General features: G+C 40.7%; 1 protein-coding gene and 1 pseudogene across 1 annotated transcript; both read right to left on the reverse strand.

Annotated features, from left to right (window-relative positions):
* Positions 1-4,791: 4,791 nt before the first annotated feature.
* LOC121644008 lies at positions 4,792-7,418 on the reverse strand (annotated as a pseudogene).
* A 9,915-nt stretch (positions 7,419-17,333) lies between these two features.
* LOC121644016 (tripartite motif-containing protein 16-like) lies at positions 17,334-19,464 on the reverse strand. The gene has a single exon (XM_041991710.1). It carries the CDS (start codon positions 19,428-19,430, stop codon positions 17,763-17,765), a length of 1,668 nt encoding a protein of 555 aa, XP_041847644.1. The 5' UTR covers positions 19,431-19,464; the 3' UTR covers positions 17,334-17,762.
* Between the last annotated feature and the right edge of the window lie 1,283 nt (positions 19,465-20,747).

Genomic DNA, 20,747 nt, shown 5'->3' on the forward strand with positions numbered 1-20,747 from the left:
TCTGGCACGGATTATAGTCCTTATGGGACGCGTTTGTGGTGTGTCAGGCATACAGGGGGCGCTAAAGGGGCGGTTGAGTGTTATGGTTTCAGGCAATGAAGAAGCATGTGCTGAGGGGGTGTGTGGTGTAAATAGTCAGTCACGTGGGAAAACCTGCAGGTAGGGATGGTGAAACCGAGGCCTCATGAATCATCGAGCCAACTTTGACCCAAATGCATGAAAGTGGCTTTGTGTTCTGAATCATTTGAGCAAATCAAAGAGCTCCATCTGCTGGCTGTGGGCATCTGTGGGCATCTAATCTACCATCTGAGTGAATATCTATTTTCTGTTGTTCATATAAATAATAAGGAGGGGGTATTAGGTAACATTTGTTTAGGTAACAAAATTATGGTGCAATTTAAAGTATACCAATCTGTAATGACAGTAGTGGTCTGCTCACAGAGGGAATGGAGACATTTGAGGGCAGAGGTGCTTGTGCAACATGGATGGTGATTGTGTTACTGATTTTATACAGTTGTATCAAAAGATATTATAGGACAAATGCTTGTGTTACATTGTTTTGTGTCAGAGATTTTTATTTAAAAACAGTATTTTTTCAATGATGGTAGGCTTCAGTCTGCTCCTCTTGTGGCACACTACCTCTCCAGCTTTGGAGAAGACCCGCTCGCAAGGCACAGATGTGGCTGGCATGTGGAAATATTGTTTTGCCAGCTTGAATAGGCTGGGGTACACAGACTTGCGTGTCCTCCAGTATTCGAGCGGGTCTTCTCCTCTGGAGAGGTAGGGTTCAGCTAGGTACCGTTGGACCTCCACCGTGACATCTGCTGTTGCACTCTGAGTGCTCTGAGTTGCACCTAAACAAGAAATAAATAGGTGACAAAAAGCCTATTTCAGGAAGAAATAATGCAGACGTAATCAGTGGCTGATACAAACCAACTTGGCTATCCAGAAGGTCCCACAAGTGGTCCTGGTCCCCTGCTGCTGCAGATGTGGATGCCGCTTGTGTTGGTAACTGAAATTAGACACAGTATAAATACAGTGTCATGTATGCTTATTACATAAACAACAACTCAGCAAAATCTGGCGTACCTGTGATGTTGACTGCGCCGCCCTCTCCATTCTCATGCTTGCAGCACATTCAGCGGTTATCCTGGCAACGGCATCTTGTGCTGATGTTGTATTACCAAATGCTATAGTTTTAAATCGGGGATCCAGTAAAGTTGCCAGGACGTGGATATTTTCTACGTGACATCTTGTGTGTAAGAAGTGTTGCAGGTGTTGTGTAAGCTCGATTGCTGTAGGATTATGTAGTACACTGCCTTTTGTAACAAGTTTATGCTGCACCATTCGGATTATTGGAATGACCTTTGACGCTGACACGGTCTTCTCTGAAGATAGTTCAATTGTTGCCAAGTTGAATGGTCCGAGAACCTCTAGGCATTCACCAATGGTGTCACATTCAGTACATGAGAGGGGAGTGACATCAGCAGCCAGAGACGTGACCGCGGCTCCAACAGGTTCACGCTGCTCATGAAGGCGCTGCAGCATGGAAAAGGTAGAGTTCCACTGGGTGTCAACCTCTAGAATGAGCTTATGAGCTGGCTTCTGGAGTTGCTGCTGCATTTCCACCAGGCGCTCTTTGGCCTTGACGCTGGATCTAAAGTAGGTCACTATTCTTCTCGCCTTCGTCCTGATGTCTGCCAAAGTCTGTGTTTGTTCCAGTGACTTCTTCACAACCAGATTCAGGCTGTGTGCAAAGCACGGCACATTCCTCAGTCCCATTAGCTTCGCCATTAACTGCATGTTTGCTGCATTGTCCGTGATGAGACAGTGGACCTTTTGCCTCAGTCCCCATGCAGTCAACTGTGCGTGCAAGGCATCTCTCAAATTCTCAGCCGTATGCGACTGCTTAAAGTGGCTGACACCCAACAGAACACTTGCTAGCTCCATATCCTCATTTACATAGTGGCAGATGACCCCAAGGTAGCCATTCATGGCAACAGATGACCACATGTCTGCTGTTAGGCTGACCAGCTTCTGCCTTCTCCACAGCTTTGATGGCATGTTCTTTTTCCTCATCATATTTCTTCTCCACCAATACCTTCAAAGCCTGGCGAGTAGGTAGGGTGTATGTGGGGTCAGGTTTCTGAACAAAGGCCCTGAAGCCTTTGTCCTCCACCATCATCCATAACGATCATGCCCACCAATGCCTCATCCAATTCAGCTTGCCGCACTATAAAATAAAATCATTTACATATTATCACCATCCTACAGCAATGGCAATTGCACAAAAATAATTTATTTAGCCTAATTATCATTTTGTGATGCTGGCCACCTCTAATAATATCACCAACATTGTTGAAGAAAAGATCAGCTAATGAACTGTTCATCTGAGGATGTTGGTGACAATATCAAAGGTGGCCCGCATCACAAAATGATGATTTAGGTGAAAATATATTTAAATAAAAATGATTTGGGCGATTATTTTAGGAAGGTGATTATATTGAACAGTTGTTAACCATATTTGATCAGTACTGTAGCATATAGTGAAGGAATTTAGAATCCTACCTTGACGGTTTGCTGCACCACCAGGAGCAGGAACAGCAGCAACAACAGGTGTAGGCGTTGTCTCCGGGTGTTTGGAACGCAAACATCGCCGATGTGTTCCCGCTGTGCGTAATCTCCTGAGCACATATGAAACACTTGACTTGTTTTGGTGAAATCAAGTCAAAGTGTTCCCATGCGTAGGAACGTACACGCTTGGGTGGCACTAGCTCGCCCTCCATCGCCCTTCCTCTCTGTCCCACTCACACACCACACCTTTCACTCAGACACAGTCTACACACCATCTCTTACAGCCTCTCAAACACTCTCTAAACTTATCAATATTAATATGTATATATAATAACCTAATTATATTTATATGTATATCTATATTTCTATGTGAAGATGTGTGTGCTGTCTGTATATATGTATGTATGCAGTGTTTCTCCTCTGTATTTGTAACTAAGTGTGACTATATAAATGTTTGTCAGATAAATGTGATCTAAATGAACTAATGCTAATGTGATGCTTTCCCTAAATCTGTTCTCCAAATGTAATATCGCACAATCGCTAGCAAAATCTCCTCCTCTCAAAAACCCACGATCTGCTAAGCTCTTGAAACCCTTTTAAATCATTGACAGATTTAAAAGCCCGGCCCCTTTGAATTTCCCGCGGGCTGCTCCACACGCGCTGATGACGTAACGAGGCCTCGTTTGGTCTATGACGTGAGTCTTGGCATGCTGAATCTTTTTTTTGTTTATTCCATTGTTTTATTGAAACATTAGAACATACAGATTAATTGGAAAATTAACAAACAATTAACAAAAAGAACAGGGAACAAAAAAAATGAAAACAAAAGCAAGAAACGCCTGGGGTTTTACATGAAAAGTAATAAACAATGACAAGCAAAGACAACTTATAAAAATACATTAAATTTTGAACATAGGGGTACTGTTTTCAGGGCTTTCCTATTGTCGGAGGAGGTCAGGGTGTGGATATATAGCTCCACTTCTTTTAGAAAACAAACACATGAGGGTTTTGTTTTGGTAACTTTACATTTGTGAATATAAAATTTGGCCAACAACAACATAAGGTTACATAGAAAGAAATAATCATCCAAATCTTTTTCAACATTTGTGAGTACAAATAAGACATCTTTGAAAAAAAGTTTAAAATTATCGTAAACATTGTCTAAAATAAAACGGCAGATACCTCGCCACAGGTGACTGGTGTGTTCGCAGGCCCAGAAAAGGTGAGAGACTGTTTCTGGATGAACATTGCAAAAGGAATAGGCAATATCAATGTTTTTCTTATACCTAATCAGGAATGATTTCACTGGGTAACAGCGATGGATGATTTTAAAAGAAACTTCTTTCACTTTATTAACTATTAACTAGTAAGTATTTATTGGGGAGAGTCCATGTTTTGTTCCAGCATACTCCAGGCGCTTGTGCTGACTACATGCCATGTCCATAAGCTTGGAAATAAATCCTTCTTTCTCCTGTAACTCCGCAGAGAGCCGGCAAACATCGTCTTGCAGGTCAGAAATTATTTTGTTATTGTTTTTTAGAGTAACCACAGTGAATTCAGTCTTACTTTTTTGAGCCATGACAACCCCAGACGCCATGTCAGCTCCTCTCCAAAGACAATAAAAGAAAGACAATAAAAACGTATTACATATTATTCAGCAGTTAAATCAATAAACATTCCTAAATAAGCTGCCATAAAAGCATAAGATTTCAAGGTTCACCGATAATATCCTTAATTTATGTCCAATCTACTACATGAACATAATACAACAGCACAGATGCAATATTGGAAAACTGCCTCAGTTATTCCCTCATATTAGTTTGAGATTTTCTCCATCAGATTTACAGAAACACTGAAATGAAGACAAAAGAAAATACTTTGTTCATTCTTTCAAAGTTTATTTGTTTGGAAAATTTGACTTTGACATGATGAATGATCTCATTTATTCTGATCCTGGAAATGAGCCTTTCTGAACATCATCATTAGAAACCTTGTTTGTTTGTTGGTTTTGAAAAACAACAACATCTGATCTCTAGAACAACTAAAAGTAATTTCAAGTAGAAAATGATTTTTACATTTCCAAAGTGTTGAGAGTAAAATAATGTGTGATGAAGGAAGGTCTGCTGGTTTCTCTGTTTGGCTCCATGAAGTGGAAGAGAAACAACAACATACAAATACATCAATACAAATATTCAACACATATTTAGAGAACAGAGAAGTTCAGATTTTCATGTTGATGGAAATAAAAATCATCATTAGCAGTGACTTCCTCCAAAAAGAAACAAACAGGAAAAACCAGCAAATAGAAAAAGTCAAATAAACAACAGAACAGCAGAGCAGAGACATCACAACAATGAAGTCTCAGCAAAGACTTGTGAAATAAACAACATACCAGAACGTTAAAGCTGGATTTTCTCTTATCGAGGTAACTCCAGGGTTAACCCAGGGATTTCTGTACTATGATCCTAGTTAACCTTATACCGGGGCAAATCACCATGGTAACTTAGGCTGAATGGGCTAACCTGCTCCGGAGCAGGTTATTTGTGGATGATAACCGTTGATTGCGATAACGGAGAGATATCCCAGGTATTAATCCTGCTTCGTGGTGCGGCCTCAGCAGAGCAGAGACATCAAATCAATGAAGTCTCAGCAACTTAAAGAGAAAATAAATTTACTTCACTTCACACAACTCAGCACTGGATCCAGAATCAATCCAAAGTCCAGCATAGAGCGGCTGAGTGAACGTGGTCTGGACTCTGTGGAGGAGAGTCCTGGTTTCAGAGATGCTGTAGAAGGACAGAATACCTGCTCTGTGATCCAGGTACACTCCTACTCTGGAGGACCGAGAACCTGAGATGGAGGTTATGATGTTGTTGTATCGAAACTCATAACTGTTTTGGAAACATAATAATGACCAAGATTTGTCATTACGTCCAAATCCACTTTCAGTTCCATTCCCTGCTCTGCTGATATTCTTGTATGCGACTGCTACATAAACATTTCCTCTCATTTCCACCTCCCAGTAACAACGTCCAGTCAGGCTCTTTCTACTAAGAACCTGACACCGTCCAGTGAATCTGTTGGGATGACGAGAATAAGACTGATGTTGATCCATTCTTGTCACCTTTCTGTTTCACTCTGACAGTAACAGCTGTGTGTGTGCTGTGTTTGGATCCAGTGTGATTTCACATGAATATTTTAAGAATCCAGCTCTGCTCTTTGGTTCTGGTTGTGACAGTAAAACATCCACATCAGTGACTGTCAGTGAGATGTTTGTCCATCTGTCTGTCAGAATGTCCTGTAGTTTATCTCTGAGCTCTGACACAGCTGCTGTCACATCCTCAAAGTATCTGAGAGGACGGATATTGATGCTGGATGAGTGTGTAGACTCACTGAGTGCTGACAGTGAGGGGTAGTTGTGTAGAAACTGGATGTGATCCTCTGTGTGTGAGAGCTGCTTCAGCTCAGCGTCTTTCCTCTTCAGCTCAGTGATCTCCTGCTCCAGCTTCTCCTGAAGCTCTTTGACTCCACTCACTTCAGTTTCCTGCTGGGATCTGATCTGCTGCTTCACATCAGAGCTTCTTTTCTGGATGAGACGGATCAGCTCAGTGAAGATCTTCTCACTGTCCTCCACTGTTTTATCAGCAGAGCGATTGATGGCCTCCACCTCCTGTTGAAGCAACTTCACATCTTTCTCTCTGTCCTGGATTCTCTGCTGGATTTCTTGTCGACTCACCTCCAGCTCTCTCTGCCTCTCAGTCCTTTCTGCTGCAGCTGAGACTGTGTCGTGGCCTTTATGTTCATCCATGGAGCAGAGAAAACAGATACACTTCTGATCAGTACGGCAGAACATCTTCATCACCTCATCATGACGAGAGCAGATGTTCTCCTGGAGGTTCTTGGAGGGCTCCACCAGCTTGTGTTTCTTGAATGTAGGTGATTCATAATGAGGCTGAAGGTGTTTCTTACAGTAAGAGGCCAGACAGACTAAACAGGACTTGATGGCTTTCAGTTTTCTTCCAGAGCAGAAATCACAGGCCACATCTTCAGGTCCAGCATAGCAGTGATCAGCAGGAGCAGTTTGGAGTCCAGTCTTCTTCAGCTCTTCTAATAAATCTGCAAACATGGTGTTTTTCACTAGGACAGGTCTCGGTGTGAAAGCTTTCCTGCATTGAGGGCAGCTGTAGATTTGTTTATGATCCTCTTCATCCCAGTGAGTGTTAATACAGTTCATGCAGTAGCTGTGTCCACAGGGAATAGTCACCGGATCCTTCAGTAGATCCAGACAGATGGAACAGCAGAACTTTACTCGGTCCAGCTGATCTTCCTGCTGCGCCCTTTTCCTCTTCATAGTAACCTTAAAACTGTTCTGCTTATCCTGAACAGAAACGATGGAAGAATTACTTCGTAAGAGTTCTAAAATAGTTTTTATAATGAGAGGCAGGATGTGAAAGCTGCAGTTAGACCTGCAAAACTGGACCTCTTGTTCTTTGTGTCAGCGCCCTTTCCCTGCAAACCAACATGTCGATCGAAGATATTAGTAAACATGAATCACGTTTCTTTCCTTATTTCCATTAAAACTATTCAGTTCACGTTAAGTTAAGAACGATATAACAGTTTTACTATGTCATATTTTAAGCGATTTAACGCGGTTTACCTGTTATTTTCAGTAACTCAGCTCTTCTCTCAAGTTATGCTCCCGCTTCACACGCGGAAGGATGCGCGCTCTTACTAAAAACAAATCGTGCTCGTGCCACGGAATCACTACGGAAAGTGAGAAAGACCAAATTTATTTACTATTATCGACTACGTTTAAGGTCTCTTTAAAAAAGACATTAAACTAATTTTCTGCATTTAGATATGTTGAATAAACTTTTGTCTTTAACAACAACAGATACTGTAAAGCCGAGAAAACCTGAAAATAGTTTAACAGTTTTCACTTTGAATACAGGCTACGAGAAAATGTTTTGCTCATGAAACTGTTTTATATTAACTAAACATGTTATGGCATTGCAAGTCATATTTTCTAACCATGTTACTTCTTAAACTAAACTACAGAGGCAGCGAAAAAGTATAAGAAATACAAAAATAAATGAACCATTATGAGGATATGTAAGAAAGACAATTATAATAAATGATTGAAAAATAAAATTTAAAGGCAGGTAGAATGTTCTAAATGGTAAAGTGAGAAAAGAATCCAAAAATAAAAATTACCCTGAATGCTTCACTGAAAATGACAAAACTATTAATTATATGGAAGATGTGTTCGGTGTATGGTTTTACCAGTTTCTTTTTAAACATGGGACATGAATTAGCCCAGCCTACAAGCTGATGAAACAGAAATCATGGATATATTAAGAAATACTAAAAACAAAACCTCTACAGACTGGAATGATATCAACATGGCAACAATGAAGAATGTTACTGAAGAAATTGCAAAACCATTGACCAACATCTGCAACTTGTGTCTTCAATCAGGTATATTTCTGGACAAAATGAAAATAACTAAAGTGATTGGAGAGAACAGGGTAGGTTCTAACAGTGGCTACAACTCGACCACTAGATAAAGCTGTTGAAAGACAGTGGTACTGAAATTTCCTTAATAGTGGTCCTAGATTATCTACATGGGTAATTTAGAATTTTGACTCTTGACACTGAGGTGAGAGGACATTTTATGTTTTTGACATTAAAATGTAACTTTCAGTTTTTCTGCAGCTAAGTCTTTTCACACGGTTTTAAAATGCCACACTAAATAACATTTTATCCTATAAAGGGAGAGCTACAGTTCAAAATGTTTTTTGTCTTTGCTAGGCCATTGTTTATGCTTGCCAGCTTATCTTCTTTCTAAAAATGCCTGTTGGGGGTGGTTGTCACATTCTCTCTGTCGTTGGTTGTCACATGTGCAAAACCCCAGTTTTGGCTCTTGCATGCATGGTGTGATACATATAGTTATTTCTTCTTTTTTTTGTAGATAGAAAATGGGCAGAAATTTTGTCCGGAAGACTACTTCTGGCTAGACACCCCCTGATGTTGTTGTGGGCCAATTTCTGTTTGATGATTTTGTAATTTTGACACTGATACTGAAGTACAAAAATGACTCAGCCAGCTCATGGTATAAGTGAAAGAAATACCACATTTTAGTAAGTCTATGTCTGTTCTGTTGTACAGTTTTTATACGCATTTTTAAACTGTTTCTTTTCAAGTAATTGTGTCCATTCTTGATATATGAGAGGTTGTAGCCTCAATAAATGGTTGTTTCAACTAAAATATTAAATGTAATGCTTTAAATTAAAAGATTTGAATAAAATATACATTTTTTCAGTTGACTTTGTTTTTGTTTATTTCCTCATTGAAATAGCATTGTGACAACCAATCCCATAATGTGGATGGTTGTCACAAAAGCCTATGCTGTATTTGGCAGTCCATATCTTTGGAACAGATTTTTATTGAGGAGTGAAAAGTCCATCAATTTTGACATGAAACTTTAGCCATCCATTAGAGATTAAAATGGATCCATCTGAGGCCACCAATTTTTGAGAATTGAAATTAAAGTAAAAAGTGTGACAACCGACCCTGTTCTCCCCTACCACTAGCCAGCTAGCTAGCTAGCTAGATAGACAGACAGATAGTGTATGTGGACCAAGAGGATGTGTAAAATGGAAATGTAAAAACAAGGTGTAAACCCAAAATAGAATAAAACAAAATACAATAAAATAGCAATGAATATCCAACACGCTTGATAAACAAATGCTAAAAGCAGCAGGTGCAGCCTGTTTTACATATATTTTTTTATTCAGACTGTTCCCTCTCTGCCAGATGTGTATTATTGAAAAGTGTGACGGCATGTGGCAGGATAGATTTCCTGTTTCTTTCTGTACAACAGCAGAGCTCCACTGTCTGACAGTGTGTGGTGGAATGTGTGGTCGGTGTTATCCATGATGGATGTTAGTTTGTTGCTGTTTCTGGTTCCGATGCTGCTTCCCTAAGACAGAACAAGAAAGAAAATCACACTGATCTCCAACATCATGCTTTAGATTAGATCTGAGCTTTCTCAAGAAAAAGAGCCTGCTCCTCTCCGTGTACACAGCATCTTTGTGGTATTTCCAGTCCTGTGTGTTGTCAGTGGGAACTCCTGGGTACTTATAGTTCTCAGTAACCTCCATCTCTTGCCACGTGATCTTCAGCAACTGTGAAGGAGTCCTCTTCCTCTGGAAGTCTGTCACCATTTTTCTGTTTTGTTCACATTCAGATGCAGGTGATTTCTACTGGTCCACTCTACAAACCTGTCCACCAGCACTCTGTACTCCTCCTTCCTTCCCTCTCTTAAACACCCTAAAAAAGCCAAGTCATAAGAGAATTTCTAAAGGTGGCAAGACTCAGAGTTTTACTGAAAGTCAGTGGTAAAAGATGAAAAGGAAAGGAGACAACAGTCACTTGAGAAGCCCCCAAATCACTGTCCACCATATCAGACAGGACTCTGCCCAGACAGTTAAACTGTAGTCTACCTGTCAGGTAGTCTGTGATCCAGGAGACCACGGAGTCAACAGCAGCCATTCCCTGTAGCCACATATGGACCAGATGTCATCAGCCAGCATACAGTAAGTTATCGCAAGTGTGTTGTAGGCCACATGTGGACCAATTGTCATTAGCCAGCTTAGACTCAGGCTATGGCAAGTGTGTTGGGGACAAGATGTGAGGAGCTGGCCACATCACCACCAGATGTGGCTGTGAACAGGCTGGCCTGTGAGCGGCTAGAAACAGTGAGACGATGACCGCAGTATCCAATACAATAAGGTTTTTATTTACCAGTTATAGACTTACACAGGAAACTCACTCCTTCCCATTGCAGAGCAGTCAAGCCTCCACCAGCAGCCACACCCAAATGAGCAAACGATCCTCATTTATCTCCTGCTGCTGATTGGACTGAACTACTCTCCCAGCAGGTGTTTCTTCAATTATACCACATATTTTCCTACTAAATTAACTTCTACAAAATCTTAAAATTATTTACACACTAAGTACTGAACACCACAACAATAAAGTTACACAAAACCAATTTACAAATAAACTCTTTAACCCTCCTGCCCCCATGGTCTCTCCCAAGCCATAAAAGAGTGTCCAGGCCACCTGAAACCCGTTTGCCCGGACACCCCGGATAGAACATGAGTCAGGTAAGTAAAACCCATTACACTATTAATTTACCCATGGGCTTCATATCTACACACAATGTTCCTGTTTATCACTATTAATGGCTGTCTTTCGCAGGTATCTGCAAAACAAAACCAGATTTTAATATTCAATAAACAGTTCAACCTTTTGTGTGTGATTATACCTCTTTTTAAAGTGCCAAACTCTTAATTAACGTGCCAAATGTGCATGAGCAACCAACTTAGCGAGCTGTACAATTATTTACATTCACCAGTCCACGTCACGAACCTCTGCTTCGTTACGATGGCCCACAAGGACACTGCCACAAGGAAGGCCTCTCATATTACAACCACTTATGGCCTGCAAAATACTAGCTATAATCCATGTCCAGGCCAACAACTAACATCTGGACTGGATGTGGCCCACAGGAGACTTGCCATAATCCAAGCCAGACTGGCAACTGACATCTGGTCCACCTCTGGCCCGCACAACCATGCCAGTGCCATAACTGAACCATAACTATCCAAAGTAGTCTGGATGTAAACCAAACATGTGTGCTATCCCGGACCAGGTCAATTGCCAAATATGATCCAGAAGATTTTCTTTTATATGTGCTGAGACATAAGTGTGAGAACGCTATAAGTCAGTGCCAAATATGGGCCAGAACATTTCCCCCACCAAATACCAGACGTCCACAGATGTTGTTTTTATGATTAAATCAGGTTAGTCCATTGAAGCCTTTGTATAGCAAAATAAAAGACATTTGGTCCGTGTTTAAAAGCAATGTGTGGGTTCTCTCTGGGTTAATCAGGGGATGTGAAATTCCTTAGTCTCTCTGTGATGAAATCATGACTGGCTCAAAATAGTCTCTGCAATCCAGCGTTGGAATGGAGGGTGTTTGAGGGCGAGACTCAGAGAATAGATTACTGGTTGAGATGGCAGATTATGGACTATGATTCTTGTTAGATAATAAAGATTCTTGGAGAGAGAGCTCTGTTTATCTTCTTTAAAAAAGACTGTTGGACTTCACTATCATTCTACAGCATATGTCTCTGTATGCAAGTATTTTTTTAGATGTATGTATGGTCTGAAAAGAAATCAATCAATCAATCAAACTTTATTTGTATAGCGCTTTACAACAGCAACAGCTGAACCAAAGTGCTTTTCAACGTGCAATAATAAGAGAATAAAAACAACTAAAAACAGGTTAACAATAACAGTTTAGACAAAAATAAAACATTTTCAGAGTAAGTTAGTGTAAAACAAGAGTCACAATGTCGTTAAGTACCAAATGCAAGTCTAAACAAATAAGTCTTTAGCTTAGTTTTGAACAAAGGCAGATCTGTGATGGTCCTCAACTCAAGTGGCAAAGTGTTCCAAAGTCTTGGACCAGCTACAGCGAATGAACGGTCGCCCCACTGCTTGCAATTGGTCCTGGGGACCTCCAGCAGGTGTTGGCCTGCAGAACGCAGGGCTCTGCTGGGTTTGTGTGCAAATAACAGTTCACATAAATAAGAAGGTGCAAGTCCATGAATGGCTTTAAAAACAATTCTATTCTATTCTATTCTATTCTACAGTCATTTAGCAGACGCTTTTATCCAAAGCGACTTACATTTGAGAGTAAGAACAACACAAGCATGAATTCAAACAAGATGGGACGTCATAATTAAGTGATAGTCAGACCGCTTTTGAGTCCAGTTGGACCCAGGTGCTGTCATGTAGTGCTAGTGCAGTGCTTTTATTTTTTTATTATTTTTTTTTTTGAGTCATTTTATTTAAATACAAGATCACGATTTCATAACACAATATCAACTTGGTCATAAGTGCATGATTTCATCACATAATATCAACTTGGTCATAAGTGCATGATTTCATCACACAATATCAACTTGGGCATAAGTGTACACAGCTTCTTCAATACTTGGTTGAGCCAAAGAGCTGGACAAATCTTTCTAACTCATTTAGTTAAGCTAAATGTGGAAATGCTCCTTAAACAACTGAGTCTTTAGCTTGGTCTTAAAAGTGGATATGGACTTTGCGGATCAGACGGAGTTTTTGGAAACAACAGAGGAGAAGAGTCTAGCTACTGATTTTGTGCCACGTTGTGGTGGGAGCACTAGGCGTCTTTCAGTGGCAGAGCGTAACTGTCGAGAGGGAGTGTAGCTCTGGATTAAGTTTAAAATTAAGTTTAAAATCAACTCTTAAGTGTACCGGGAGCCAGTGGAGGGAGTACAAAACAGGGGTAATGTGACTGTGTCGTCGAGTATTTGTCAGAAGCCGAGCAGCAGCATTCTGCACCAGTTGCAGCCGATTGAGTGTGCACTGGTTCAGACCGATATAAAGAGCATTGCTCTAGTCAATACGTGAGCTGATAAAAGCATGCATAGCCTTCTCCAGGTCGTTCTGACAAAGGAAGGGTTTGACCTTGGCCAGAAGACGGGGCTGGAAGAAGCTGGCTTTAACAACACTGTCAATCTGTCTGTCATGTTTCAGACAGTTGTCAAACTTCACTCCCAGGTTTTTTACATCTGGTTTACAGAGCGGACCAAGAGAACCAAGATCAGGTACATCCTCAAAAAAGTTAGGACCAAAAAAAATACACTCAGTTTTGCTTTCATTTAGATGCAGAAAATTCTGAGAAAGCCACATCTTAATATCCGCCAAAGAGTTTTGTATGGACAAAGGTGCACTGGGATTGTTAGAACCAATGGGTAGGTATACTTGAAGGTCATCTGCATTAAAATGAAAGAAAAGGTTATGTTTGTAGATTACTGAGCTGAGAGGCAACATTTAAATAGAAAACAACAAAGGCCCAAGGATGGAGCCCTGTGGCACACCAGTGGTTAGAGGGACCGTAGAGGACGAGAGGTCATTAATTATCACCCTAAAGCTCCTATCAGTCAAATAAGATTCCAACCACTGCAGGACAGTCCCACGGAGACCGACCTGTTGGGACAGGCGAGTGATGAGGACTGAATGGTCCACAGTATCAAAAGCTGCTGTGAGGTCCAGCATCACCAGCAACACAGGCTTCTTGGAATCAAGAGATAAAAGAATGTCGCTTTGCACTTTTAACAGCGCAGACTCTGTGCTGTGTCGTGATCTGAATCCAGACTGAAATTTGTCTAAAACAGTGTTGTTCTCTAAAAATGATTGCAATTGAATAAAAACAACTTTTTCTAAAACCTTAGATAAAAATGGTAAATTTGAGACAGGTCTAAAATTTGATAAAACAGATGGGTCAAGGTTGTGTTTTTTAAGTAGTGGCTGGACAACAGCGTGTTTAAAGTCAGCGGCTCCAACAGGTTCACGCTGCTCATGAAGGCGCTGCAGCATGGAAAATGTAGAGTTCCACCGGGTGTCAACCTCTAGAATGAGCTTATGAGCTGGCTTCTGGAGTTGCTGCTGCATTTCCACCAGGTGCTCTTTGGCCTTGACGCTGGATCTAAAGTAGGTCACTATTCTTCTCGCCTTCGTCCTGATATCTGCCAAAGTCTGTGTTTGTTCCAGTGACTTCTTCACAACCAGATTCAGGCTGTGTGCAAAGCATGGCACATTCCTCAGTCCCATTAGCTTCGCCATTAACTGCATGTTTGCTGCATTGTCCGTGATGAGACAGTGGACCTTTTGCCTCAATCCCTATGCAGTCAACTGTGCGTGCAAGGCATCTCTCAAATTCTCGGCCGTATGCGACTGCTTAAAGTGGCTGACACCCAAGAGAACACTTGCTAGCTCCATATCCTCATTTACATAGTGGCAGATGACCCCAAGGTAGCCATCCATGGCAATAGATGACCTCATGTCTGCTGTTAAGTTGACCTCTTCTGCCATCTCCACAGCTTTGATGGCGTGTTCTTTTTCCTCATCATATTTCTTCTCCACCAATACCTTCAAAGCCTGGCGAGTAGGCAGGGTGTATGTGGGGTCAGGTTTCTGAACAAAGGCCCTGAAACCTTTGTCCTCCACCAATGTAAATGGCTGTGCATCCATAACGATCATGCCCACCAGTGCCTCATCCAATTCAGCTTGCCGCACTATAAAATAAAATCATTTACATATCATCACCATCCTACAGCAATGGCAATTGCACAAAAATAATTTATTTAGCCTAATTAATCATTTTGTGATGCTGGCCACCTCTAATAATATCACCAACATTGTTGAAGAAAAGATGAGCTAATGAACTGTTCATCTGAGGATGTTGGTGACAATATCAAAGGTGGCCCACATCACAAAATGATGATTTAGGCCAAAATATATTTAAATAAAAATGACTTGGGCGATTATTTTAGGAAGGTGATTATATTGAACAGTTGTTAACCACATTTGACCAGTACTGTAGCATATAGTGTAGGAATTTAGAATCCTACCTTGACGGTTTGCTGCACCACCAGGAGCAGGAACAGCAGCAGCAACATGTGTAGGCGTTGTCTCCGGGTGTTTGGAACGCAAACATCGCTGATGTGTTCCCGCTGTGCGTAATCTCCTGAGCACATATGAAACACTTGACTTGTTTTGGTGAAATCAAGTCAAAGTGTTCCCATGCGTAGGAACGTACACGCTTGGGTGGCACTAGCTCGCCCTCCATCGCCCTTCCTCTCTGTCTCACTCACACACCACACCTTTCACTCAGACACAGTCTACACAACATCTCTTACAGCCTCTCAAACACTCTCTAAACTTATCAATATTAATATGTATATATAATAACCTAACTATATTTATATGTATATCTATATTTCTATGTGAAGATGTGTGTGCTGTCTGTATATATGTATGTATGCAGTGTTTCTCCTCTGTGTTTGTAACTAAGTGTGACTATATAAATGTTTGTCAGATAAATGTGATCTAAATGAGCTAATGCTAATGTGATGCTTTCCCTAAATCTGTTCTCCAAATGTAATATTGTACAATCGCTAGCAAAATCTCCTCCTCTCAAAAACCCACGATCTGCTAAGAGCTTGAAACCCTTTTAATAAGTGACAGATTGAAAAGCCCGGCCCCTTCGAATTTCCCGCGGGCTGCTCGACACGCGCTGATGACATAACGAGGCCTCGTTTGGTCTATCACGTGACTTTTGGCATGCTGAATCTTTTTTTTTTTTTTTTTTCCATTGTTTTATTGAAATCTTGGAACATACAGATTAATTGGAAAATTAACAAACAATTAACAAAAAGAACAAGGAACAAAAAAAATGAAAACAAAAGCAAGAAACGCCTGGGGTTTTACGTGAAAAGTAGTAAACAATGACAAGCAAATAAAAATACATTAAATTTTGAACATAGGGGTACTGTTTTCAGGGCTTTCTTATTGTCAGAGGAGGTCAGGGTGTGGATATATAGCTCCACTTCTTTTAGAAAACAAACACATGAGGGTTTTGTTTTGGTAACTTTACATTTGTGAATATAAAATTTGGCCAACAACAACATAAGGTTACATAGAAAGAAATAATCATCCAAATCTTTTTCAACATTTGTGAGTACAAATAAGACATCTTTGAAAAAAAGTTTAAAATTATCGTAAACGTTGTCTAAAATAAAACGGCAGATACCTCGCCACATGTGACTGGTGTGTTCGCAGGCCCAGAAAAGGTGAGAGACTGTTTCTGGATGAACATTGCAAAAGGAACAGGCAATATCAATGTTTTTCTTATACCTAATCAGGAATGATTTCACTGGGTAACAGCGATGGATGATTTTAAAAGAAACGTCTTTCACTTTATTAACTATTAACTAGTAAGTATTTATTGGGGAGAGTCCATGTTTTGTTCCAGCATACTCCAGGCGCTTGTGCTGACTACATGCCATGTCCATAAGTTTGGAAATAAATCCTTCTTTCTCCTGTAACTCCGCAGAGAGCCGGCAAACATCGTCTTGCAGGTCAGAAATTATTTTGTTATTGTTTTTTAGAGTAACCACAGTGAATTCAGTCTTACTTTTTTGAGCCATGACAACCCCAGACGCCATGTCAGCTCCTCTCCAAAGACAATAAAAGAAAGACAATAAAAACGTATTACATATTATTCAGCAGTTAAATCAATAAACATTCCTAAATAAGCTGCCATAAAAGCGTAAGATTGCAAGGTTCACCGATAATATCCTTAATTTATGTCCAATCTACTACATGAACATAATACAACAGCACAGATGCAATATTGGAAAACTGCCTCAGTTATTCCCTCATATTAGTTTGAGATTTTCTCCACCAGATTTACAGAAACACTGAAATGAAGACAAAAGAAAATACTTTGTTCATTCTTTCAAAGTTTATTTGTTTGGAAAATTTGACTTTGACATGATGAATGATCTCATTTATTCTGATCCTGGAAATGAGCCTTTCTGAACATCATCATTAGAAACCTTGTTTGTTTGTTGGTTTTGAAAAACAGCAACATCTGATCTCTAGAACAACTAAAAGTAATTTCAAGTAGAAAATGATTTTTACATTTCCAAAGTGTTGAGAGTAAAATAATGTGTGATGAAGGAAGGTCTGCTGGTTTCTCTGTTTGGCTCCATGAAGTGGAAGAGAAACAACAACATACAAATACATCAATACAAATATTCAACACATATTTAGAGAACAGAGAAGTTCAGATTTTCATGTTGATGGAAATAAAAATCATCATTAGCAGTGATTTCCTCCAAAAAGAAACAAACAGGAAAAACAGCAAATAAAAAAAAGTCAAATGAACAACAGAACAGCAGAGCAGAGACATCACAACAATGAAGTCTCAGCAAAGACTTGTGAAATAAACAACATACCAGAACGTTAAAGCTGGATTTTCTCTTATCGAGGTAACTCCAGGGTTAACCCAGGGATTTCTGTACTATGATGCTAGTTAACCTTATACCGGGGCAAATCACCATGGTAACTTAGGCTGAATGGGCTAACCTGCTCCGGAGCAGGTTATTTGTGGATGATAACCGTTGATTGCGATAACGGAGAGATATCCCAGGTATTAATCCTGCTTCGTGGTATGGCCTCAGCAGAGCAGAGACATCAAATTAATGAAGTCTCAGCAACTAACAGAGAAAATAAATTTACTTTACTTCACACAACTCAGCACTGGATCCAGAATCAATCCAAATTCCAGCATAGAGCGGCTGAGTGAATGTGGTCTGGACTCTGTGGAGGAGAGTCCTGGTTTCAGAGACACTGTAGAAGGACAGAATACCTGCTCTGTGATCCAGGTACACTCCTACTCTGGAGGACCGAGGACCTGAGATGGAGGTTATGATGTTGTTGTATCGAAACTCATAACTGTTTTGGAAACATAATAATGACAAAGATTTGTCATTACGTCCAAATCCACTTTCAGTTCCATTCCCTGCTCTGCTGATATTCTTGTATGCGACTGCTACATAAACATTTCCTCTCATTTCCACCTCCCAGTAACAACGTCCAGTCAGACTCTCTCTACTCAGAACCTGACACCATCCAGTGAATCTGTCTGGATGACTAGAATAAGACTGATGTTGATCCATTCTTGTCACCTTTCTGTTTCCCTCTGACAGTAACAGCTGTGTGTGTGCTGTGTTTGGATCCAGTGTGATTTTACATAAATATTTTAAGAATTCAGCTCTGCTCTTTGGTTCTGGTTGTGACAGTAAAACATCCACATCAGTGACTGTCAGTGAGATGTTTGTCCATCTGTCTGTCAGAATGTCCTGTAGTTTATCTCTGAGCTCTGACACAGCTGCTGTCACATCCTCAAAGTATCTCAGAGGACGGATATTGATGCTGGATGAGTGTGTAGACTCACTGAGTGCTGACAGTGAGGGGTAGTTGTGTAGAAACTGGTTGTGATCCTCTGTGTGTGAGAGCTGCTTCAGCTCAGCGTCTTTCCTCTTCAGCTCAGTGATCTCCTGCTCCAGCTTCTCCTGAAGCTCTTTGACTCCACTCACTTCAGTTTCCTGCTGGGATCTGATCTGCTGCTTCACATCAGAGCTTCTTTTCTGGATGAGACGGATCAGCTCAGTGAAGATCTTCTCACTGTCCTCCACTGTTTTATCAGCAGAGTGATTGATGGCCTCCACCTCCTGTTGAAGCAGCTTCACATCTTTCTCTCTGTCCTGGATTCTCTGCTGGATTTCTTGTCGACTCACCTCCAGCTCTCTCTGCCTCTCAGTCCTTTCTGCTGCAGCTGAGACTGTGTCGTGGCCTTTATGTTCATCCATAACACAGACCAGACAGATACACTTCTGATCAGTACGGCAGAACATCTTCATCACCTCATCATGACGAGAGCAGATGTTCTCCTGGAGGTTCTTGGAGGGCTCCACCAGCTTGTGTTTCTTTAATGGAGCCACATCATAATGAGGCTGAAGGTGTTTCTCACAGTAAGAGGCCAGACAGAATAAACAGGACTTGATGGCTTTCAGTTTTCTTCCAGAGCAGAAATCACAGGCCACATCTTCAGGTCCAGCATAGCAGTGATCAGCAGGAGCAGCTTGGAGTCCAGTCTTCTTCAGCTGCTCCACTAAACCTGCTAACATGATGTTTTTCTCCAGGACAGGTCTTGGTATGAAAGTTTTCCTGCATTGAGGGCAGCTGTAGACTCCCTTCTGATCTTCTACACCCCAGTGGGTTTTAATACAGTTCATGCAGTAGCTGTGTCCACAGGGAATAGTCACCGGATCCTTCAGTAGATCCAGACAGATGGAACAAGAGAAGGTTTCTCGGTCCAGCTGATTTTCCTGCTGCGCCATTTTCCTCTTCACAGTAACTGTCAAACAGTTTCACTTTCCCTGAATAGAAAGGATGTGTGCGCTCTGAAGGACAACAGATCTCACATGAAGCAGGAAATGAGTCTTACCAGCAGCTGCATATTCCACCATGTTGCTCACACCCATCCTGATGAAGAGAGATCTGTGGAGGGGCGGGAACATAGAAACATCTGCTAGGAGTGGCTACAGGAACTAACATGTAACATGAAGCGCCTCATCTGCAGTATCAGTGCAGACTTTGAACAGATCTACTTCTGTTTCCAGCCTCTTCTACTGTTGTTTACAATTCTCCTTTAGAGACTCTCCACAGAGACGATACTGACCCTCTGTTATCTGCTGAGGCTCAACAGCTGCTTTCAACTTTCAACATAAACTTCATGTTTAAATTCATTAAAAACAGACTTTACCTGTGTTTTATTAGGAAATAATGGAGACACTTTGCTGTTGCTGCTGATAATGAAATCAGTTTTAGGATGTGACACAGACGTTCTTCCAGTTTATTCAGGTTTAGACACAAAAACAAGTGGCTCAGGTTGAAGGAAAAACCTGGTTTGGAATAAAACATGTTCATCATTAAATGGAATTTTCTTTAATCTGCTGTGTGATCTAAAACCTCATGAGTCCATCATTCAGTCCACCATCAAAGGACCTCAGAAGGGTCAACCACTCATTTCAAGACAGTTTGAGGGACACTCCTTTGTTGACAGAATGGTAGATTTTAAACATGAGTAAAGCTCTATAACATGACTTATGGAGTCAGAAAATATTAGAAAACTAAGATCAGAATGACAGAGAATTTTAAGAAAAACTTCAAATCAGGAAAAAGAAATCCCAACATGAAGAGTTTCATATGGAAACTTCAGTTTTTGGGAAATTAATCACTGATTAAGCAGATTTAATACATGTTTAAATGTTTCTCTCTCTCTCTCTCTCTCTTTTGACATGACTAAAACATCCACTTAAACAGATGTGGAGATTTTTTATATCCACTGTACATCTGCAATGTTACCATCAACATGATATAACCCAGCTATTGTGAAAAAAGGAACAATAGTTACTGTAAAGTGTTAAAGGTGAGAGACTGTAGAAAGTGAAGAAGTTCATGTGTAACTTAGCAAACATAAATAAAGAGTCACAAGATGCAGTTTGATTGGAAGAAAAAGCAGGAAAAGGAAAAAAACAGAGCCCCACTCCGGCGCTGCTGTGGCCTGCAGGAAGGTTCCTACTTATATAGGCGGTGACAAAAAGACTATACAATGCTTCCACCTGGCGGCCAACGCCAAATATAGGCCAGAACAT

This window comes from Melanotaenia boesemani, chromosome 8 (assembly GCF_017639745.1).
Source record: "Melanotaenia boesemani isolate fMelBoe1 chromosome 8, fMelBoe1.pri, whole genome shotgun sequence".
NCBI classification, from domain to species: Eukaryota; Metazoa; Chordata; class Actinopteri; order Atheriniformes; family Melanotaeniidae; genus Melanotaenia; species Melanotaenia boesemani.